General features: G+C 38.5%; 4 protein-coding genes across 5 annotated transcripts; 3 read left to right on the top strand and 1 right to left on the bottom strand.

Moving 5' to 3' along the window:
• Positions 1-7,177: 7,177 nt before the first annotated feature.
• Positions 7,178-12,540, top strand: LOC306856895 (phosphatase and actin regulator 4-like). Its single transcript, XM_079396432.1, has 5 exons — positions 7,178-7,643; positions 9,363-9,424; positions 9,907-10,047; positions 10,521-10,597; positions 11,082-12,540. The coding sequence occupies exons 1-5, from the start codon at positions 7,553-7,555 to the stop codon at positions 11,095-11,097; spliced, it is 387 nt and encodes a 128-aa protein (XP_079252558.1). The 5' UTR covers positions 7,178-7,552; the 3' UTR covers positions 11,098-12,540.
• A 1,591-nt stretch (positions 12,541-14,131) lies between these two features.
• On the bottom strand, positions 14,132-17,480 carry ppp1r3db (protein phosphatase 1, regulatory subunit 3Db). Of its 2 annotated transcripts, none has more exons than XM_079396188.1 (2): positions 17,021-17,480; positions 14,132-16,366 (listed from the first exon to the last, which is right to left on the bottom strand). In XM_079396188.1, exon 2 carries the CDS (start codon positions 16,329-16,331, stop codon positions 15,444-15,446), a length of 888 nt encoding a protein of 295 aa, XP_079252314.1. In that variant the 5' UTR covers positions 16,332-16,366; positions 17,021-17,480; the 3' UTR covers positions 14,132-15,443. The 2 variants fall into 2 exon arrangements, with proteins under 2 accessions (XP_079252314.1, XP_079252315.1); XM_079396189.1 differs by having other exon boundaries at positions 14,966-16,345; positions 17,021-17,464.
• A 397-nt stretch (positions 17,481-17,877) lies between these two features.
• On the top strand, positions 17,878-20,874 carry fam217bb (family with sequence similarity 217 member Bb; the record flags this gene model as incomplete). The annotated part of the gene is made up of 4 exons (XM_079396579.1): positions 17,878-17,975; positions 18,129-18,195; positions 18,364-18,431; positions 18,659-20,874. 4 exons carry the CDS (start codon positions 17,878-17,880, stop codon positions 19,902-19,904), a joined length of 1,479 nt encoding a protein of 492 aa, XP_079252705.1. The 3' UTR covers positions 19,905-20,874.
• Positions 20,875-22,065: 1,191 nt separating this feature from the next.
• Positions 22,066-23,959, top strand: pdrg1 (p53 and DNA-damage regulated 1). Its single transcript, XM_079396128.1, has 5 exons — positions 22,066-22,180; positions 22,277-22,349; positions 23,053-23,127; positions 23,227-23,307; positions 23,459-23,959. The coding sequence occupies exons 1-5, from the start codon at positions 22,067-22,069 to the stop codon at positions 23,539-23,541; spliced, it is 426 nt and encodes a 141-aa protein (XP_079252254.1). The 5' UTR covers position 22,066; the 3' UTR covers positions 23,542-23,959.
• The last annotated feature ends 214 nt before the right edge of the window (positions 23,960-24,173 follow it).

Genomic DNA, 24,173 nt, shown 5'->3' on the forward strand with positions numbered 1-24,173 from the left:
GAAACAAACTCATCTTAGAAGGCATGAGGGAGAGCAACTTTTCATTTGTGGGTGAAAATATTCATTTAGTAGTCCTGCAAAATATACATTTAATTGTCCAAATAACTTTTTCCACTTTTTGTGCAATGGAAATGATACCTAAATGCTTCTTTGTGTAACCATAGTTGCCAAAAAACAACAACTTTATTTTAAGAGTTTACTAAGTCATCGTGCTTCACACGAGCTTTGTTTAAGGAAGAGAAAGAAATTTACTTTTCAAGCATTTTGAAATATTACGTACTATAATCATTGTTAGAATTCATGAGTAGATGAATAAAGAGTTATCTTGTCTTCATGAATGCCTTTTGATCAGAAAGGGCCGGCTGTATAATACGGTTCTCTGGAGTAACTGTTACCAAAGCTAGTCTCACATCTCTCGTATCACTCCATACGCTCTTTCTTCTTGCATAATAAAATAATTACAACTCATATAAATATTCCATGCACATTTATTTATTTATTTGCCAAGCAGCTTCGCGTCAGGTGCTGGTCACTCTGGTGAAAATGATCAGCAGACTGTACAGTAATACAGTAGTACAATACTAAACCCTGCAGTGACTTGTGAAGTAAAGAAAATCAGCATGAGATAAATATTAATAGACACCCATCACATGAATGTCATGCTGTAGTGCACAATGTAGGGGCCTGGAATAGTTCCTTCTTCCAGAAAACACCCAATGTAGAAATTCACTCGGTTGCTATTTATAGAAGCAACAATTTATAGCCCACATCACGCCTCACGACTCAGACTCCAGCTCGGTGCACACTGGGCTCATTACCCTCTCCACAGATTTCAATGGCAGCTGCAGTTGCTAGGCAACAGTGGCCAGTCAGTAGTGGCTGGATGTGTTTTTTTGTTTCTGGTGGCAATATAGGGGAGTCTCTCTTTTAGCTGCTGAAATATTAATGGTTCCTCAGGAATTCTCTGTACAGTACAACCTGTGATTCAAGGCATAATTTCTACCTTCAAGGCAGAAACAAAACGTTCAGTACAAGCATATGATACAATTCACAGTGTACATTGAGCTGAATGACAGTTTTTCAATAAATTGCACGTTTGTGGCTCTGCCTCATTAGTTTTTCTGATGACATTGGACTGAAGATAATTTTGACATTACATGAACAAAATGTGAGCAGAGCAGCTTGACTCTACAGATCTCATCGGCACAATGCTTATGGGTTGCTAGGGAGATCTGGGTAGTTGCTAGGTGGTTGCTTACCGAGTGAAGTCAAAAGAGACTTGAAATTGTTAGTCGGTGGGATTTTTTCATCTGTTTTATTAGCATTAAGTGGAAGTCAATAAGTCTAATCATCTGTGTCTTTGCCATGACAGAAGTTATTTTGGTAACACTTTACTTGAAGGGGTGTACATAAGACTGACATGACACCTTCATAATCATGACATGACAAGTCATGAATATGAAGGAGGTTTTATGCATGTTTATGACAACTGTCATTAAGTGTCATTCGCTCAGTTATGTAATTTTTAATGCAAAAATGACATTATTTGACCTAACCCTACCCTTACCCCTAACCCTAGTCCATAACAAAGACATCTCAAACAATGTCATCTTATTGTAAAAGTCAATAAACTTAGTTAATAGAGTGAATTAGTCCCCAAACTAAAGTGTGACCAAATAATTCATATATTAAACAGGGGAGTTCGTTTTGATTTCTGAAACATACAGTTTTTTTTTTTTTTATTGCAGAGTAACCTCTCATATAATGCAAATGTCAAGAGCATTTTGATTCTCCATTTCTTGATGCCTTTATACTCACATCAGAATCAGACTATTTGGCAAACGGCTAGCTTTCACTTCAGACAACCAATCGTATCTCCATTGATGTTTCCTGAATCCTCTTAATGATCATGATACACAAGGACATTGTTATGTGCAAAAACCTGCTCTATGGTAAAGCACAGAAGCATTATAGATATAACATTACAGCTTTCTGAAAAAGCTTCTATAAAACTATAAAACCATGCATAGTGAGAAAAGCAGACAGGTTAAAAACAGGTTCATTATTTATACTTTTATACTTTTTGAAGTGAAGTGACATACTGCCAAGTATGGTGACCCATACTCGGAATTCGTGCTCTGCATTTAACCCATCCATCGTGCACACACACACAGCAGTGAACACACACACACACACACAGCAGTGAACACACACACACCGTGAACACACACCCGGAGCAGTGGGCAGCATTTATGCTGCGGCGCCCGGGGAGCAGTTGGGGGTTCGGTGCCTTGCTCAAGGGCACCTCAGTCGTGGTATTGAGGGTGGAGAGAGCGCTGTACATTCACTCCCCCCACCTACAATTCCTGCCGGCCCGAGACTCGAACCCACAACCTTTCGATTACGAGTCCGACTCTCTGACTCTCTAACCATTAGGCCACGACTTCCCTAATTACTTCTCCAATGTACTTCTAATACAAGCAAACGTATTGATACTTACCTTAGAAAACCCTACAAAAACATTTGTGATTGTTTTTGTATCATTTCAAAGATATATGTTGGACTTTTGACATTTTTTAAATCATTCTCATCACCCCACAAAACAAATGTTATTCTGCCACGCAGTCGGATAGTGACCACAGGACTCAAGCAGAGTCATGACCTCTAGTTGCGCTCTGTTGTGATGGGCGTTCAGCTTGTCTCCTGACTGGGCCAGTTTGGACCAGTTACCCATGCAGCACTACAGCAATATTATCGACTGTGTGTTCCTGGCCTGTACTCTCTCTGCTAAATTAAGCAACCAGGCAACGGCCCAATGCTTGGGATCCATGGTGACTTCATAACTACTAGATATCATACGCTAGCGCCGGATGTGACATCGCCTTTACAACTCCAAAAAAAGCCCAGATCCTGGAATTAGATGCTGCCGTCCCACAGTGAGAGCGCTATATTTACATTTGAATACACTTGCTAATTAAGTCATCATAGGCACAATACCATACACAGCCAATTAAACGCTGCCCACATTCCATTGCATCAGAGTTACGTATTCCAGACCTTCAATACAAAGGCACATGATTTCTAAATCTTTTGTCCTGTTTTACTCTTTCAAGAAGGAAATTAAAATGATCTTCTTTAGTTTCCTAAAATATATTCCTGTTCTTGCTGTGAACGATTGAGCTGTGCATGTTATTCCAAAGAGTATGAATAAACAGAAGTGTAAAAAAAAAAAAAAGGTACATTTTAGACTATTTACAAAACAGCATACAAGACATGGGTGATGTTTTGTCAGCTGAAAAGATGTAGTATAGTACTATTCCAAAATCCAATCCACTGAACCGGTTCCAATAAAAAATCCCAGTATTGGAAAATCAATCACTGGAAAGGGCTGAGTTGCTATGTGGGCCACAAATAGCCAGTTCCTCCAGTGGCAGACATTGTTTCAACCCAGCAGCAAATCGATTTGTGTTCATTCCCTGTTCTGGCCTCATGAGGACACAATCTATTTAAGGAAAGAGCTGAATGGGTCAAAAATAATGCATGAAGCAATTAGTATCTTGTTCGGCACCAATTTACCCAACTTGAAGAAAGAAGAAAAGATGCTTTCTCATAGTATTTATAATGCATTTTAGGGAAGCCAAGCGTCCTTTCTTAAAAGCGGGCCAGTAAATCCATTTTCTTGTAATAAATCAGTCGCATTTGTTGCCTCACAGCTGCCATGCGTTTCTGAAGTACATCAGAGGAGAAGCACAGCGGGCGCCAGCTCAGACCGTATCTCACTTTAGAGTGACTATAGATGTGGAGGCGTTTGAAGATCAGACCTCACGTTGCTCCTGTAGTGGGTTATGCAGGGACAGACCGAGGCCACCAGCTCTTTGTCTCACATGTTGCTCTCTTCTAAAGAGCAGACCTGGGGTCAGCCAAGAGATTTGATGAAATATTAAAAGCGAGCCATGAATGAAATTGCTTTCATGTCTAAGCCTTTATTTATATATATTACTAAATAATACAGTAGGTACGGCATTTTGAATATGGCTCAACATTTGGCTACCTTTCCATTTGTCTTATATCTTGATATTAATGTGAGAGGATCATTTCAAACAGCTGGTGTTGATACGTAGACTAAACTGTGAAATAGTATAAGGCTCCACACTGGTTACACTTAGATGGGGTTACACAATTAATGCTGTTCTTCAAGAAAAAAAAGGCATTTTCCACAAATATATTAGGCAGCACAAATGTTTTCAACATTGATGATAATCAGAAATGTTTCTTGAGTAGCAAATCAGCATATTAGAATGATTTCTGAAGGATCAAGTGACACTAAGACTGGAGTAATGATGCTGAAAATCTAAGCATATTCTCACAATCATACTGATCCCAAACCTTTAAATGGCATATATTTAACAATTTAAACATGAATTGGAGACTAATTTGAACACGTTGAGTAATTTGAGTATGTGGATCTGATTGTTTAATAGATTAATTGAAATTATTGAAAGTGAAATGATTCACAGAAATGAATCAAACTTACCAACTCGGACATCATTTTGGCTAAAAATCAGAAATGTTAATAAAGCATCTGTCTAATTAAAAAAAAAAAAAAATTTTGTTGTTGTTTGTTTACGTACTGCAAATGGCACTGTATAATATTACATGTGTCAGAGAAACAAAGAATCAAGATTTCAGTTCCTTCATCTCTCTTGTACATCTAATTTTTAGTACGCACTCAGGAATCCAAATGACACTCGACAAATCACCCTGGAAGTTACATAAATGCTCAAACTATTCCTAAACATGGATGTAACCTTTGTAATGATGCTTGGCATCCTTGTCCCTCAGGGTGTCCTAGACACACTTGGCTGTCAGTCAAAGCCATAATGGCCACCCATGCAGTCAGTGACTGTCTGAAGCTTCCTTCATATCGCCGGCCGCTCTGCTGGGTCGACCGGAACGAGGGTCGGGCATTAAGGCACAGCTCACTGGACAATGGCAGGCCGTGAAATCCAGACTGACTCACAACCACTCACTGACACTCCCATCAGGGCCTGCTCCTGTATCCGGCTTATCGCTCTGACACAGCGGTGGCTCACTTAATATATAGCACATCCTCATGTTTCACAAGTGGAGGAAGTTATCGTCAGGAAGGAGCAAGACCTCAGGGTAGCAGGGTGTTCTGAACTATAAAGAACTAAACACCTTTGAGATGTTATATTGTGCTGATAAAAGCATTTCTCTGAATAGCCATGTCTCCATAAGTACTCTCTGTATAGCACATTTTCAGAAATAAATGCTGGATTTTAGTGGCTTTTTTTTAGATGTAGTTTTTAGAGTTTTACATGTTGGAAAAAAAATCATAGCCTTTTTATAGTCTATATTCAAGTTTTTATATCTAACAGGAGCAAACTAACCTTGGAAATATTTAGGAAAACCGGTAACACTTTGCAGCAAATTCCATCACTTAACACTATTTATTCAAATGAGTTAATAAAAATAGATCTGTTCTTTGTTAGTTCAGTTCATGGTTAGCTCGGGTCCATTAAATAATATTAACAGAAATAATTTTTAATTTTGATAATGTAATGAATATCAACTAAGTTTAATAAATGCTCACTAAAACTTTACAATTAGGTTCCATTTGTTAGCATTAGATAACTACATATACTAACAATGAAAAAAATGATTCTATTTATTAATCTTAGTTAATATTTATCCTAACATTTAGTAAAATCAAAAGTTGTATCTACGTACTCATTTAATGGACCTGAGTTAACATGGACCAACAATGAACAGTTGTACTATCATTAACTAACGTTAATAAAGATCAATAAATCCTGTAACAGACGTATAGGTCATGTTATTTAATTCATTAAATATAGTTAACAAATGGAATCTTATTGTGTTTTTCATTATAGTTCATGCTAACTAATGCAGTTCACTAATGGAACCGAAAAACCTATGAAATTCAACCTTATTCGTTTATTTAGTGTTGTTTCTGTTTTTCCCACACTGAGTGCATTTAAAGGCTTTAGTGAATGTGATGTCACAGCTGAGCTTCCGCTCCGGATGGCTCGGATTAATCTCCCACAGCTAATATTTCCAGGATCTGGGCCAATCAGGCGAGATTTAAAAATATACATCTCTTGTTTGGAGCTGTTTTTTAACAGCAGTGTGTTTACAAGTCAGCCTTAAGCCTGCTGGTATGATTCATGGCGTCATGTTCTGTTGTGCCGCAACAATTAAAGTTGGTGAACACAACATTTCATCACACTGAAGACTAAAGCTGTCGTGTGCATCTGTCAGTGAGCAAGTGATATGAAGCTACCCATCATATAGACGATATAAGTGTCACCTAGGGCCCCGGGGGTTTGCAAGGTGGTCTACAATAAATGAACAGATCATATATTTCAGTGTGAGGTCTATACATTGTTATCTTAAAGCACCGTTAAACCAAACAAGACCAGTCTTGTTACATTGAACAAAAGCATCATGCCATCACTCGACTCATTGCTTGATTTTCAAAGTGTGTGAGCACATCCTTACGGATGTTCATGTGTGTTTTTGTCACTGATGCAGTTGGGGTGCTATTCTATATTCAGCCTTTTGCATCTGCAGATTTTTTAAGTGAATTTAGCTTACTCATTTTGTAAATCAAGAAAAGAAAATGTTTAGGGAATTGTGGTGCATTTGCAGCTGTACTTGACATAAAATACACACTATGATATTTAGCGATTTAGAGTTGGATTCAAGCGTTGTGAAAAGCGTTTTGCATTACGTGACTTTAAATATCATGAAAGCATATTATTGTTTAAATAAGTTGAACGATTACATAATTTTACATGCATATATTTCTTCATATGATATGAAAGCCCCGCCCAACACCTCTCTTTAGAAACAGAAACTGAGAGAGAGAGAGTGAATTAAAGCGGAGCGTCACGCCAAACCTTTCCTTCGAACAATGTCCTTTAGTAGATGAGTTGATCTTTTATATGGGCCCACTCTGTTGCGATCAACTTTAATATTGTTTTGATATTAAAGCATGATCAATCAGAGGTGTGGATGCAGGTTGTATTTTCCCTGACTGCAGCATATTCCTCCGGCGCGCGCACTGAGTGTGCGTGGGAATCTCTGCCGCACGCGCCGCCCCCTTATAAATGATGCGTAAAGGATCTCCAGTATCACACACATCACTCTGAGACTTCAGAGAGCTCAGGGCCAGATGCTCATCTCCGTCTCCACTTCATCTTTTTCTCTATTTTCTATTGCTTTTTGATACAAACCGACACTTATCGGCGTATTTCTTCGTCGATGAGGCTTTCGCGTAATAACCGCGCTCCCATGAACAAGTGCCGTTGGTTTCGTTCCGTGAAATCAGGGAATCGCAAGCACAGATAATAATTAACCTGGTGATGTGGAAGTGCTTTAGTCGTGCTGATCCTCGGCGATGTTTAGACGCGAGATGGGACGCAGGGTTTCCCTGTAAGATGCGCGGATCGCGGGATCCCCGCTGCTGAGCAGAGACTGTCACAGACACTTTGGAGATTGCATAAAGATGGTCCAGAACGTGATTTTGGTGTTTTTCCGCAGGAGACTGAGTCAGAGACCAGCAGCGGAGGAGCTGGAGAGCCGGAACATCCTCAAACGTGAGTATGACACCTGTCTTATCAGAGATAAAGCGTCTGGGATACTGGAGGTAGACTTTTCTTCCTTTCAAAATCATGTTTATTACCTGCCTTTTGACAAATAGCATCACCATTTTGCTTAAAATTCAGATATACTACTGTGTTTTTCACATAAAGTATATAAAGTGTTTTCTTTTTTTTAAATAAAGTGTTTTATTCACAAAACTGTTCTGTCATGTGACTAAATCATCTTGACCTGATTAGCATTAATCACAAAAGTAATTTATAAGAGTAGCTCAAATATAAATAGTTCTCTAAGGTCACAACCGTGTCCACTTCAATTTTATGCTGTGATTGGTCACCTTTTGTTTTTAGTTTGACACTATATTCGCATACAACGTGAGCACCTAATACAACATTTATTTATTTTTTGAAGTAAGCAAAGATCATCAGAGTATGTTTTACAAGAAAATACCATTAAAATTTTTCAACGTTTAATTTAACGTGTTTCTTTGTAGTTGTTTGTGAAGTTAACTGCTGGTTTCAGCTCTAAATATTTTGAAGTGGATTTCTATGGTAAAAGTTATATTCCATATTTCTTCTGTAGCAGGTCTCTATATATATATAAAAAAAAAAATATTAAATTTGATAAATAATTGAATTCAGGACTTAAACAATCCACACACACAAAAACATGATAAATCCGAGGGAGATTATAGATGCAATCCGTCTGGAGCTGGACACAATAATATCAGTGATTTCAGATTGAGAGGAGACGGAGTGGTTTACACAGGTCTGCACATGATCACAGTCTGAGTGAAACTGAGAGTAATTTCACTGTTCAATTGAATTGCTCTGTGATTCCTTGTAGATGATTTCCACATGATTGAAATAATTAGTGAATTTTACACGTTTTTGTGTTCAGGCTTGTCTTCATTAGTGTAAATGGAATTTTAGTTCTAAGGATAATGTATTTCTAGCATGTGTCCTCAGCACACTTGTGATGGGGCTTGTTGATTGAGGCGAGGCCTCTATCTTGGGCCGCTGTGTCTTCTGACTCTGAGCAGCTGTCTGCTGACTGTGGCTGATCTCTCCTGCCTGTCTGCTTACACATGCTCCAGACACTCACTCACTCTCCAAGAACTGGGCTTTGAGACAAGCAATGATGAGCAACAAGGAGAGAGTCCTGAAGTGACGGAACATTAAATGCGTTTATCGTAGTTTAATCATGCTAGATAGACACGTGCGTCCTGTATTTTCCCACGCTAAGTCCTTCGCAGCACAGATTCAGATAATCCACGTATTTGACAGAGGGAAATGTAAGAGAACAATGTTATCCTGTGCTGTGAAAGATAAAGCCTATTAAAGAAATGCAGTAATCTGGCGCTCTGGTGTTAAGCACAGGGGCACGGGGGTCTTCAGGCCAGCTGCAGACACAGATGTTCAAGAGATCTGATTTTAACACCAACTAGACATGGAACCAAGCCATGAGAGATTTTATTAAAACATCATAAGAATATTGGTTTATTTGAATTAAATTGGAATTAATTGACATTTGAATTAAGAGGAAAACTGACTTGCTAGAGATTCCAGCAGTAGTGCATGAGTGTACGTGCTGTGGAGTGTAAGCATGATCTCTGTGTAGTGTGCTGGATGTAAAACTCTAAAGTTAATCTGTACCTTTGCGGACCGTATGCATGCTTTTTCTCATCTGTGATTTTTTGGGGGGTGGATTTACAGAGAGAAATGACCAGACAGAGCAAGAGGAGAGAAGGGAGATCAAGCAAAGGCTAAACAGAAAGGTATGTGAGTCCTGACAAAATCGAGTCACATATGCACACATATTTGTTGTCATGTGACTGCTTAGCCTGAGAAAAGACACACGTGTAACACACAACCTTGAGTGGTTTACTGCAGCGTCAGAAATAATAGACACCAATGGTCAAGGAATAAATGTATTTATAAATTATAACAACATGACCTGAATCAGAATAATATACAGTCTTAAAAATGCTGGGATGTTTCAATCCTACTTTGGGTCAAATATGGACTAACCCAACTTTTGGGCTAAACATTGAATGTAAAAACAGCTGGGTTAGTCCATATTTGACCCAATGTTGGGTTGAAATAACCCATCATTTTTTTGGACTATAATCTGCGTCTTCTTTGAGCATTACAATTACTTGAAACTCATCTCATCCTTTACAGAATTTAAGTAGGAACAATCTGATTGTTTCCTTGATGCAGCTGTTCAACTAAACCTCTCTTTTTCTTGTCTTTCCAGCTGAATCAGCGGCCCACCATTGACGAGCTGCGGGACAGAAAGATTCTGATCCGTTTCAGTGACTATGTGGAAGTGGCCAAAGCTCAGGATTACGACAGGAGAGCAGACAAACCCTGGACCAGACTATCTGCTTCAGATAAGGTGTGCATTAGAAACTCACACGCGCCCCCTACAGGCCTCCACACACTGATACATTAAGATAATAGAGATACATTTAAAAACAAACAAAAAAAAACATTCTATGTTTGATTCATCTAAAATGTCATGATGTGATTCTGTTATATAAAATGCATTAATAAAATGAGAAATAAATAAAAAATATTTGTATAACTTGCCCCAGATGGTCTGCAGAGTTCACATTCCTAAAATCTGAATTTTTTTCTATAATAAATAAACACACAAGTTCCAGAGGATGTGGATGATGTGCATTAACATTCTGCGTGTGCCTTATCATGAGCAGTTTGTGTCAACAAGTCAACAAAACCAGAACAGATCATTTATAAAACATCAGGAAGAAAGCAGGCGATCTTCTTTCCAGTGACCTGCTGCAAGAGCGTGTCTGTTGTCCACTGACTGTTTATCAGGAGCTCATTGTTGTTGTTTTTGCCTTGCAGGCGGCGATACGCAAAGAGCTGAACGAGTTCAAGAGCAACGAAATGGAGGTTCATGCGTCATGCAAACACCTGACAAGGTCAGTGTGTGTTTCCATTTCTTCCTTGTGTATATATACATGGCCTATTTCTATACATTGTTCCACGTTTGCAAAACCGTTCAACACAAAAAAGTCATCGCATCTACGATAGATCACTTCTCACACGGTTGCTTGCGTAACAGCTAAAGGTGCAGGACACATACAGTAGATCAACACTGGAGGCTGTTCTAAATATAGCCATATCTGCACTGTCCTGAAAGTGCAGAATCTGCAGAATAAGCACACATGAATGCTCGCCGACATGTATAACAAATGTAGCTTACGTTTGTTTTATGTTAGACCTCCTTTCTGTGGACACAAATAGCTAAACAAGGTCCCAGTCCTGTTGGGTTTGTGCTAGATCGTCCTGCTGAGCAGAGCTCTGTCTGGAGCACACACACACACACACACACACACCGCTCTTCTATTAATACACATTTGATGGATGATAGTCATACAGGTGTCTTCTCCCTTTGCGTTACAGGTTCCATCGACCATAGCAAGGTTTCTTCCATGAAGAATATGCTAACGGTATCTCTGTGAAGTCAAAGACCTCAGGAGGCTGTCCATGGCTGCTCCATGGAGGGCCTGATATTTGGGCGCTAGTGAACCTTGGAGGCTATGTCTCTGGATCTTCAGCCTGAAGAAGCCAAAACCCTCCAAACTCCACTCAGTCCAGCTGCAAGTCTGTAGATTACTGAACCTTTATTCTTTTTCAGGGGACTCTGGTGGCACGGTGGAAGACTGTTTGAAAAAAAAAAGACATTGTACTTTTTAGTTTTTTTGTAATGGGCCGTACGGTCACCTTTTTTTGCCAATGTGTGTGGGGGGGGGGTCAAGCATGTGAATTCTTCTAAGCATTTTCCCACGTTTCTGGTCTCCTACTAAAACTTGATTTTCATATCAGCTTATAGATGTTAGTATGAAGAATGGAGATCATGTCTTACCTTTGCAAGGACTATTTATTGTCTGTATAGTACAAGCTTCGGATTTTTAACAAACGGCAATGTTTGTCTTCTTTTCTGAATGAATGAATGGATGGATGAGGAATCGATTTGGCCGAAACATGCTCGTATTTGGGTTCACATACTACATTTTTCCTTCAGCTCTCATGGACCATGGACTTTACTGACAAACCTCATCTCTTGTGCTCATTTGTCTAATCGATCTCTTGTTTTATGTACGCCAGATTCAGTTTCTGTCATGTCTTTTAGTTATAGTAGTCTTACATAAGTGTTCAGGAGGTCTCACTGTCCTTGAAGAAAACATGACAAGTCATTATTTCCATGGTCACACACACATCACATCACAGATCACAGAGCTATGAGGAGGGAAGATCTGGCTTTAGTTTTACATTCATTTCTCCTTTCTGAATAAACACGGATTAAATTGTTTGGAATGTAAGCTTATATTTTAAGAAGTCGCAGGTTTTCCGTCCTGACAGAGTAGCTGCTGTAAGCGGGCCAGCAGAAAGCAGGTCAGTGGTGTTGGTTGATGGAGAGAGCGCACTAATCACCTTACAACACGCCACAGTTTCCCTTTGAGGTTAATGGAAAAGAAGACATGAAGATCGCAAACAAGAGTCTGAAATAAATTTAGAAAACATTTACGTCTGATGAGAAACTACAGCAATGGTGAAAACCACATGATAGGAGCAAATTTGACTTCTGTAGTATTTTTTTCATACATGGCTACTGATTACAAAATTCTTCAGAATATCTTCTTTTGTGTTCAACAGATTAAAGAACAACTAGAGGGTGAGTAAATGATGACAGATTGATCATTTTTGGATGAACTATCCCTTTAAAATGAAATCAGTTTCTTCCAATGCCAAAGCACCTTTGTAGTCCACATTCATTTTATTATACTAGGTTATATATTCTTGTTATAAGTCAACAACAATTTACAAGTTTCACTCTAATTAAAGTTGAACTCTAATGTCTAATTTTATTCTCCTGAGTAATTTTTTATAGAAATATTGGCTATTTCTATAGAGTTCATACCTGCGAGTGTCAATGACAGCTATATATTCAAAATATGTTTTAATATATCGCACGGACAAAGTAATCAAAAGAGTCTGCATGGTGTCCCACAAAACTGATCAAATCAGACCGGCTCACAAAGAGTGTTTCTGATTGGCTCATTTTATAAAATCTCTCTCTCTTAAAAAAAAGATGATGATGATGATGAGAAAGGCAGCTCCTTTAAACATTTTTCCCCTTCTATTTTGTTGGGGCTGGAACAGAGACGGGTGTGTTTCTCAAGACACCTTGTTCACTGATAATGACAGATAATAGGAACATTTTGTGCATGATTTTCACCTTTAATGACTAATAGAAAACAATTTATTTAAGGGGGTTTTCTCCTTCTAACTGAGCTTCTTAGTATGATGTTCCAGACATCTCACAAGGAGAACATGACTGCTTTAAAATAACATGAAGTGCATTGTAACATTTCCAACATGGCATTCATCGCTCCCTGTGGTGAAGGAAGATTAGTGCCAACGGCACACTTAGACACGTAAACACTGTTTAGTGCAATTTTCCTTTGCAATGTGAAATGTGTAATTTAACAAAGTGGCAATTTCAAGACCTTAAGTCTTACCACTCCCAAAAATGACTCATTCTGTATAGTTCATATAAAAACATCTTGAAATTCATGCACATACATCATATTATTAGTATTGTGTACTACACAGGTTTGAGTCAGGCCTCTGCGGTAAAAATCAACCACGCGTCTGTCTTGTCATGTACAGATTCTGCACTGGTGTTATAACATTTGTATAAGAGACTGTGCATAAATGACAAAGCTATCTTTGTGTCAGATCAGCACTGCTTATGTAAGAGCATCAGATGTGTATTTTTTCTATTCTCAGTGGAGTTGTATTTGCATCAGCTCCACAGACCTGGCAGCAGAACAGTGAACATCCAACATGTTGATTACATTATTCACAGCAGGAATGGTGTGAGGAGTGAAAACACAAAGAGCTTGGGGATGTAATGATCCAGGGCTTGCCACAACCTGACCACGTCTTTAAGTTAATGACAAAACCACAAACTGTAATCCAGTTTAAAATTGCTCTCATAAATATAACAAGACCTGCATCTGATCTCCTCTTTTATATGGCTATTGTACTTACAATCTAGTTATTTACACGACAGCCCTAATGATTAATTTTTAATAAAGGCATTTAAAGCTCATGCATAAGAGATTAGCTCCTTAACTGGGTCAGTCTCCTTTCATCGGAAGAAATTGATGCCTGAGCCACTAAAACACCCGGTTAATATTTCTGTGTGAAGCCAGTGAAACACAAACAGAAGTGCTATGGTCTAGTTATTATATGTCTTTGTACGCAAACTCCAGGCCCTTCCTTTTTATCTTGAGGTAAATATCAGAAAATGTGTCATGTGCAATTATGTCTTGATTCATTTCTGTATGAAACAACATGACACAAGGCAGAGAAAAACACTTAAATGAGGGATTTTCTGTCTCATCTTGTAAGAAATTCTTGTCAGAAAATCTGCAACATGGTATAAGGAACACACCGAGATTAGTTTATTCCTCACACATTAGCTGACAAATATGGCCACACTTTGTCATATAGATACAGTTATTTTAAAAGAAACTGCCTATAGTATGCAGTGAGCTATGAATGCACAACACATTGTGCAACATTGTGCAACAGCCAAGGTTCAATTTTCTAAGTATGTATATACAGTGAGTTTTTCACATCATACTGTTTTGATCGTCCTTTTTTCCCCTAATCAAATGTGGAAGCATAGAAATGTGCACCTCAAGATTCACAGTACCATCTAGTGTTTGATCACAGTATTATTTAAAATCACAGATGCTTTCTGTTACTATCAACAACCCAGTTCACAATTATCTGTTGTTATACAAAGAAAGAAAGAAATGGAGTAGTCCTAACAAATTAGAAATTTCACAAACATGTTATTAAAAAAGAGGACAGTAACTCTAGAAATGATGGTAGGCTAATGCTCTGCATACGTTTGTGTAGTTATAGCAACTGTTGGCTGAAAACAACCCAGCATGTGTTCTGTCCAATATTTACCCAGCACTGGGTTGTATTTAACCCCGTATAGTAAAGGCAGCCAGGCTGAATATTTTCAGAAATGCACTGCAACTGTCAGGCTGTGTGTCAAAGGTGAAGGCGTGTTTATAGTAGTTTTGTTTTTGGTTTAAAGATGAGGATATTTTTAGACCTGACCTCAAATTTCTATCATGTGCCCTTACAGCTGGACTGAGTCAGAAGCACATTGATTGCCTTCCTCAGATGCCATTAGCAGGAGGTCGGCCTGAAGAAATCTCTGTCGGTGAAAGGTCAAGAAGAGTGCTAATGCAAGGGAATAAGAAAATGAGGACTCATATTTAATTTCCTGTGAATACGCAAACATCAAAAGCATACATAAACTTGTTTTGCTTCATTTATTGAGTAACAATACAAATTTAATTGAAAATAAATGATTAGTCCTGACTTGAACCAAATTCAGATGCTGTGGCAGGACCTTGAGCAGGCAGTTCATGCTTAAAAACCCTCCAATGGGGCCACGCTGTGTGGTGGGACAAAATCCCACCACAGCGCTGTGAAAGACGGATCTCCAGTGATGTGAAGCCTTTGGATCCATTTAATGTTGGCACAACCAGATTTTAGGTTTAAGGGGGCAATTTATTTATCACATGGGTGATAGATGTTGGATAGCGTCATTAAAAGTAAATCAGTAAAAGCTGTATTTACTCAGGTTTAGTATGAAATATACACAAGAACAGACAAAATCAGGATGGGGGCAAACACTTTTTCACAGCACTGTACATGGCTAGTGGAGAGTCAAGTGAAATGCACCAGGCTATCTTCACACTCTCTGGGGACCGTCAATTTGTACGTCTGGCAGGTCAGTTTATAATTACATCCACCATTGTTGTCCCAGTACTCAAATCCTCTGACCCGGTAGCAGATGGCAAACTGTAGCATGGCACCTGGTTGCATGATAAACGGCGGTACAGGCAGGTGAAAACGAAACATGTCCGACTCCGGATCTGGCCCATCTCTGGGGACGCTGGAGATCCAGCTCGCTTTACTCTCCGCGCTGCTCTTCCAGTCCATAAACGAGTATCGTACCACAACCTCTTTCTCATAGGCCAAGTTCAGCACTTGCACAGTTCCGATAATTCCCAGCTCGGAGCAAAACACCTGCTCCAGACAAACTCGCTGCCGGCACAAGCGCTCGAGGAAACCAGCCTCGGGACGCATATTGTCAGGGAAGGATGGCTGGAAGTACGGTAGAGAGAGCTCCAGCTTTTTCCTGGAGGCCAGCTCAGCGCTTGCCAGCAGTCTTGTGATGACGTGGACCGGCACCATTGGGTCCTCGCTGGCCTTGAAGAACTTCACATCTTCCAGTTCCAACCCTAACGAATCTACGAAGCGGACCTGCACATTCCTGCAGGTGTGCTCTTCTGTGGATGACGAGAGGGATTTAGCCCGTTTCCTCATGATGGGTTTTGGCTCTGGCTCACACGACTGCCTACGCCGGACGAAGGGCTCCTGGGGAGGACCTGGTTTTGGGCTGGGTGGCCGTATTGCTACAGGGGTCCTTTGTGGGGGAGGTTTGGGGCTGTAGATGTCTCGAAGATGAAAGGTCTTGACGGGTCTAGATACTTCTCTAAAACCACTTGTGAACTGCAAGGCAGGTCCTGATCCATGCGGATGGGATTCCATTCTCTCTGCGCTGTCTATTAGCAAAAGGAGAAAAACTTGCCAACACAAAAAATAATGTAGTTTATTTTAGCGATGATCGTCAAGCGATTATCGTCAATTTGATTGCACAGATACCATTTAAACTAAACTGATCTAGACAATGACATCACTGAATTCAATAATGAAATGCCTTTGACTGAAAATTGAGTGTTTAATCTTATTATTATACATTACTGACACTCTATCCTCCAATTTGATACTGTTAAGTGCTTTGACACAATCTGTATTGTTAAAAGAGCTATATAAATAAAGGTGACTTGACTTGACTAGTTTCACTCAAGTCACACTTGAAAATATTAGAGTGTATTTGCCAAGTAGCATCTTTTTGCTCTTTTGCCAGAGACATTTTACAAATTATGGACCACTGTTTGACAACCATAAAGTGTTACTAAATTTTGAACTGTTTATAACAAACTTCGTTATTTATGAAATTATTTGCTATATTAACGAAAAGATTTGAAAACATGTTAAAGTGTTCACTAGCCTATTAATTTAAGTCATTATTTTCCATTGTTTCTACACTCAGAACGCTTAAAACACATAAATAGCACAGGGAAACAAATCCTGTAACATTTTATTGACAGTATCTTAACACGAAAATCGAGAAATACTGTTAAATTTTACATCTCTACATCTGCCAACATTCTTACCTTACTGAAAGGTGTGAGGAAATATAAGATGTGAGGACACAACTTTACGAACTACGAAGAACGCCCTTGTTATGTGCAGTTAAACTAATATAGGAAAATGTAGCTAATTTTAAAGTGGAGAAGACCTCTTCACCCAGTGTGGTTGGAATAAAATACGCGGAGATCGAGCACCTATGACATTTAACTACTGATCCCAAGGGAGGTGTAGTCTGAACTGCCTTTATTATTAGACCACCGTACATGAGATAAGATATTCTCACGTCCTGTCTGTAAACAATGCATAGCGCTAATATTTCAGTGAGATCTCAGTCAATCTCGATGCGAATAAACGCCACGACAAGCTAGAACGCAACGAAATGGTCTTAAATAGCGCGCTTCAGGCTGTCTTTTTGTCGCGTCGCTCGCTTACAGTGCACATGGGGTCTCAGACGTATTTACAGTATCGTGTATGCTACACTGTGAGCCTATGACACTGTTGACTACATTTCCCACACAACAATGCGCCCTTCAGCATCCACACAGCCTGCGTAAATAGCCTCATTTACAAGCTTCAGACAATTAACCACATATCGATTAGTGTAGTGCATGAGACGGAATCGGACAGACCGACTAATTTGACCGATGCATCTCATTACAGACAGGCTGATCCGGTCGTCGCTGAATTATTTAGGACAGAACGGTACTGATGCACCGAGGATTAAAGGGAGAAGTGCGCGAGACAGTCGATTGATCGTGGGAGTAAACCTCACATGATCGAGAAAAAATGGATATGCCTTCACATCAAAAGACTCCCTGCATGTAATATGAGACAATCCATCCGTTCTAGAAGATCCAGACTGCTTTGAGAAATGTCAGTGATGGGAACGGTCTTACAGGAGAGCACTGTGCAGAACAGTCAGAATAAGCTTCATTCGTCTGATAGAACAAAAACGAAAGCTTTGGGACATGCACCAAGGTAACGATAAATAACCTTAATTAACTTAAGGTCATGTTTTATTTACCTGCCAGGTCATAAGTAGCTTGGATTAGTTTATTTAAAAAAATGTACCAAATTTAGCTGCCTTTATTTCTGAACTGATCTTGACTAACCTGACTTTTTCACTGAAAGCAAGAAAACCACAAAAGCACCTTTGCATCCACCAACGAATAATGGCATCAGCCAGTCATCTGAACCTGTGAGTACTCAACAGCAGTGGTTTAAATGTGAACTTAATTAAAAACAAAAACAACAACAAAAACATTGGTATAGAATAATTAAATGAAATAGATTTCGAATAGTAAACATCAGTATAAATTGAGCATATGATGGTTATAAGTGAGTGCTGTTTTCCTCATGTCTACAGGACTCTCAGCAAAGGTTAAGAAGGACAAGACTGGACAAAATGCTGATCATGGCAAACCCCACAGACAGGTTAGAAAATAATTTGGCACATAGATGATTAATTGAAATAAAGGTTTTACAGTGTTTAAGTTATGCATATTACATTTTACTATAGCCTAATTATTATAATAGGACAAGCAGCTCAAATAAATATATAAATAAAGCCACACCAAATACATAATTATTTTTGTCAATATGTGGCAAATATTGTAAAAAATTGCAAAGACATTTAAAACCCTTTCCTTTGGTTCCTCAAGGCAACACAACACTAAGATCAAATCTCATCCCACTTCCAAAAATGGACAGAAGGAGAGACGACAAAGACAAAACAGCCATGGTGCAAAAGAGAGTGGTGGCAGGGGTAAAAGTTCAAGTGTAAGACCCGTAACCCCTCATTCTGTACAAGTTCAGAGAGAAGAATTGTCAGAGTGCAGAAGCGAAGACGAGGGCTGTACGCTACAAAGTAAAGATGGAGAAGAGGACAGTGCCAGTGACCTCTCAGACTCTGAAAGATACTCTGCGCTTCCCGCTCAAATCTCTCCACCTGACCTCAACCTACGTGCAGAGATCATAGATCCGTCAGACTTTCATCCCTCGAGACCTTCTTGTCGAGCGCACAACAAGTCCAGAGGCAGATATCCAGATTTCTTACCGCCTCCTTTTAATTCTTGGAGTCTCCAGCAGTTAGCTGTGTACTTGAACACAGAAGGCAAGGGCATTCCTCGTCCCAAGCCCGTTGGGCAGCTTGAGAGATACTTGGACCGGCTTTTGCGATTGGAGTGGCATCAGATCCAAACGGTCCAAGAAGACAGCAGCAAATCCAACGCCCCATTACCTAAAGGTCGCCACTTGCCTCATTTGTCTTCTCATCTCAGCCTCAGCTCTCCTAAATGCATCCTCCAGTGCCAGCGAGCGTTCCCTTTGGCGTTACTGTCCTCTTTGGCCAGTGCTCCCACCCTTCAGCTGTCAAGCTGTACCTGCCCACACTGCCAGAATCAATATCCCATCTTGAATGGCCCATGCCGCTCTTATGCCTACCACCACCACACACGGCTGAGTCCACTCCTGGAGAAGAAGGCCTCAGGTTTGCCTAAAAGGAGCAGCAGTGAGAGCAGGGCTCATCAGCCGGATCCCAGACACCGATCTCGAGAGCACAGACTCAGCGACCCTTTGAGCGAGAGTAGCCACTTGAGGCGCATGCAGGCCATCGGTAACATTCGCAATCCGGTTGGTTCCACATACAGTGTTGACCAAGTTTCTTCTACAGCTACAACAGCCAGCAATGCCAGTATTGGGGATGTAAAAAAGAGAAAGCCAGGGCAAAGGAGTAATTCCTGTGTGGGTACGAGGGAGGTTGGCTATAGGGCACGAGGACGTAGTGAAAAACATAAAAATCAACAGGACTCAAAATTATCTTGTGCTGATGGGTTACATAGCTCAAAAGACTCAGCGACTAGTCAAGTGAACAGGAGGCGAAAGCATGTTGAATTTGTCACAAAGTAGCTTCCAACACAGGAGCCTGGAAATCAATTCAAATGTATGAATTTCATAGCATTAGATAAAGAAATACCAAACCAAGTGGCATATTTTCTGAGAAATGTATCACAGTGACATTTAGACAACTGATCCCAACATTATTTTAATGAATGCATGAAGTCAGTTCATCACATTAATTATGAACGTTGTGCTACACTAACATTTTGCAAACAGATTGTTTCACAGAATAAAACTTTATTTGTCAGCATATCTATTAACTGATCATTTAAAACCTAACAAACTATTGATTTTAATATGTTTTAATACTGTAAATGCCACGTGGTGTATTATTTTATTTTCATCTAATGTGGTGACATTCTGTTCAGTGTGGTTTAAGTGTCCAAATAGTTTTTGGATGATTGTATGTACATATTCTTCTTCAGTAATTATTTTTGCCTGTTTACGCCTGCATTATTTTAAGTTGTTGTTTAGTAAGACTTTATGCATGCTATCCCCCCATGTTTATTTTTACTGAAATCTTATTTTTTAGTAAATTGTTTAAACAACTTCTATTAATTAATTGGTTGAAATAGCAATATATCTGCATTAGTTTCTTTGAAACATCGTCTATCAACAGGTCTGACTGCAATTTTATAAATTCAGGTCCCTTTAGGGAACAGACAATTGTTATTTCTGCAATACTTATTCATTTATATGTAGGCCGTGCTTACAGAGATGTTTCAGGTACAGTGATGTATTTAATAGTAAACAGATGTTTCATTGTTAGCAGCACTGGTTAACCTCTCACTCCAGAGTTTACAGTTACACATGATACGCTCGAGCTGAAACTTCATGTGTCTGCTCACCATTACCCTCAACCTGACTGTCCCAATGAGCACAAGCAACCGTCTTACTTTGTATAACATATAGTTTTTCTCATTCTATGCCTGATTCATAAGGTGAATGTAAAGACCATAAATAAAACATGTTTTTAAAGCACTTTACAATCTTCTTGACAAGGGAATAATTACTAGGACATGTTTATGATAGCCATATCCAAAGTAATTCCATATGTTTGAAGGACAGATTCATTTCTTACCAACACTAGCTGCTGTTAAAGTCTGTTGAATAAAATAAATGCCTCTAAGTTATTTTTTATGAATCAATCATAGAAATTACATTTAGACAAGAGTCAAATTATTCCTTTTCGTTTAATCTCAGAGTATTTAGAATGCTTTACTGGTTAAATTTTAATGTAGATATTTATTACAGATAAACCGTGTTCTTGTCAAATAATTGCTGTGACAACATGCCCCACTATAGTTACAATGCTAAATGTTGTATTTTAAGGTAATGAAGCTATCAAAATATGGTGACAAGCTGTCCCTTCTTTTGAGTCCCAAACTTTTCAGTCATGGGAAATATATCAAGTAGACAAAAAAAGCTACAGCTACTTTTTTTTATTGATTATGATTATAGTATTCACACAATAGCAAAAAAACTAACAAACAAAACAAAAAAGTAATTAATCAGAATTTATTGATTCTCTCAAATACCTGTTTTAAAAGTTCCTTCAGCCTATTCCTACTTGAAGCACCCCCTGCGATTTTAAAATAAATGTATTAATAATTAAGTATCACATTTGCATGTTCACGGTTCTGGTTAATGGTCACATGACATGCAGGTAAACAAATGAAATATAATATATATTTAGTTGCTAAGAGTATTTTGATTGATGTTATTTTAAAATGACTTAATTTAATTTTACTTTTTATGATTTAATGACTATTAGCTTTTCATTAACCCCCCAGCAGTTTTATGATCACCAATTTGGGAAATGCACGTCATGTTGTTAATTACTTACAACAAATGGAATATATTTTCTTACTCTTTATATTTGTATATCATAGTACAAGATTATCTTATTTAAATCAAGTTAGGCCAAAAGTAATCTAAAAGTAACCAAAAAGTAGTCTGATTATATAGCCTACCTAAAATGTACCTAAAAGTATTATGGTATAGTGATGTGTTGTGGACATTTTTTATTTTATTTTTTTATTAAGGTATCGTTAAATATGTCCTAACGATTGGATACTTTACGTTGTGTACGTCAAAGGTGGGAACCGTTGTGTGGCCGCTGGCGGACGGAACTGAAATCGAACAGAACTTGTTTCCCGGAGCAGCGGGGAATGTTTTTCCAGCGCACAGCAGACTCAAGCATGGACGAGACAGCACAGCGAATACTGGAGAATTTGACTGAGGTAGAAGTTGCTGCCGAAGATATTCTTAGTGACAAACAACAGGTATGTTTGAATGATAAAAGCAGAAAATTATAGTCAAACGCAGAATGAGACATTTCGCTTAAATAGGTTTTCTAATATCCGCTTAAATGTTGACAGATCGTGGATCTGGATTCGCGGAGAAACAGAAATCGAGAAGCACTCAGCGCTTTACGAAACCTTTCTCCAAACGGCAAGTACAAATGTGTATATGATCTCATCACTACTGTCAGACCGTTGTTTTCCCTGCCATTTAGCAAGCTTTGCTGTTCTTGAATACACTGTACCATCTCTATTTATATTGTGCCGTGTTTTATTGGCATTTTCACTGATCTGTTACTGGTTATGTATCCTCCAGGGATCCTGTGTGGATGTGCATAGTGTTTCTTTGGTCAACATATGAATATGGTATTATTCATATGTGTCATGTATAGGACTTATGAAGAAGATGAGTCAATACTCGCAACATAATTGATATTTCAGTGCTTATTTATTTGGTTTATCTGTAACACTTAAATATTGAATTAATATGTTTATAAAATATGTATTTCAGTAATAAGTGTCTTTTCCTGATAAACATTAAATCTACTATGCTATGAAATACATAAAATATATAATATAAGGAACCTGTAGTGCATTTCTGTTTAAAATGTACTGAAATTGTGATGAAATTGTCTTGATAACATAAAAAAATTCCTAAAGTGTTATTTTATATTTTATAGCTGGGTCCCAGGAGGCTATACATGAAACCATTTGCATTAACATCATAACATTTTGCATTTACAGCATAACATTATATAAAACACATGCTGCTATTTGCATTTGTGGATGCTGATTTGATACTTCTGTGCTTGAACTTTGCACATGACAATAAAGTTTAATCCAATCTAATCCAGATAATGTGAAGGTGTGTTTTGGAAATATGTTCATCAAATTCCCTCAAGAATGCACCAGGTCCATGATCCTTAAAGGTGAGTGTGCCGCCTTCAACCATATTTTTTGTCTGAATAATACATTTAGACTTGTCTCTGTGTTTACTTGACCTCTTGATGTTATATTGTTCCCAACAGACCAAGAGCAGCTTGACAAGGAAATAACTGACCTCCGCAAACTACTAAAAGCAAAAGTAAATCGTCTCAATGAATTGCAAGGTAGAACTGTTTTGCCAGCCTATTCATTCATCATTTTTCATATATAAAATCTCATCTTTAAGTAACCTAAATGTACTGAGGTTACTGTCATAAAATATTAGTAGATAGCAGAGCATCTAATCTTTTCTGTTTCAAATTGTTTCTCGCACAGGTAAGCCTGAACTCAGAGGATACAACCTTTCTCCTCTGAGCAATGGTGAGATAAAAGCAATTAACAGCCTCCTTAAGAAATAATATTCAGTAGCTTCTGGGACTGTCTTGAACCTGAGAGTAACTGGTTTGGACTGGACTGTTACCTGTGCATCGGAGCAACTCTTTTGGTTGATCTTTGACAACTGGCTCACATAATCTGTCTTCATCATTCAGTGCTTTTACATGGATTTTTTGTAAAAGTATTGCCTAGGTTTTGTGTGAGAAACACAATTGTTGAAGAGAGTAAGCTAAAATGTGGATATTACCACAACATGCGATGTATGTTTTTACTTTCACAGGTTTTGTTATAAATGGTTAGCAAACAAAATTGTTGAAATTTTGAATTCAATAAAATGTCTGTCAAAGTCTGAAAACTCATTTTTTGCACTAATTATGTGGGATTTCTGTTATAAATTGAAAATGTAGTGACTTTACTCAATAAATTAAATGATGCATCGCTGATTGTTGATTTACCATTCATTATGCCTTTTCCCATGTTGTAAACATGGGCTAAATATTACACTGTCTACCTAAATAGAACATGTACTTTTTTTTATCAGCAGTAACTGAGTTTCTCAAAGCACCAGGATAATGTTTGTTCTTTAGTTTATCGTGATATGAAAAAGACAACATGGGTCTATGCATGGGAGTGGACAAATGGAACTTGAAAGGAA

Source organism: Barbus barbus (assembly GCF_936440315.1).
Source record: "Barbus barbus genome assembly, chromosome: 37".
NCBI classification, from domain to species: Eukaryota; Metazoa; Chordata; class Actinopteri; order Cypriniformes; family Cyprinidae; genus Barbus; species Barbus barbus.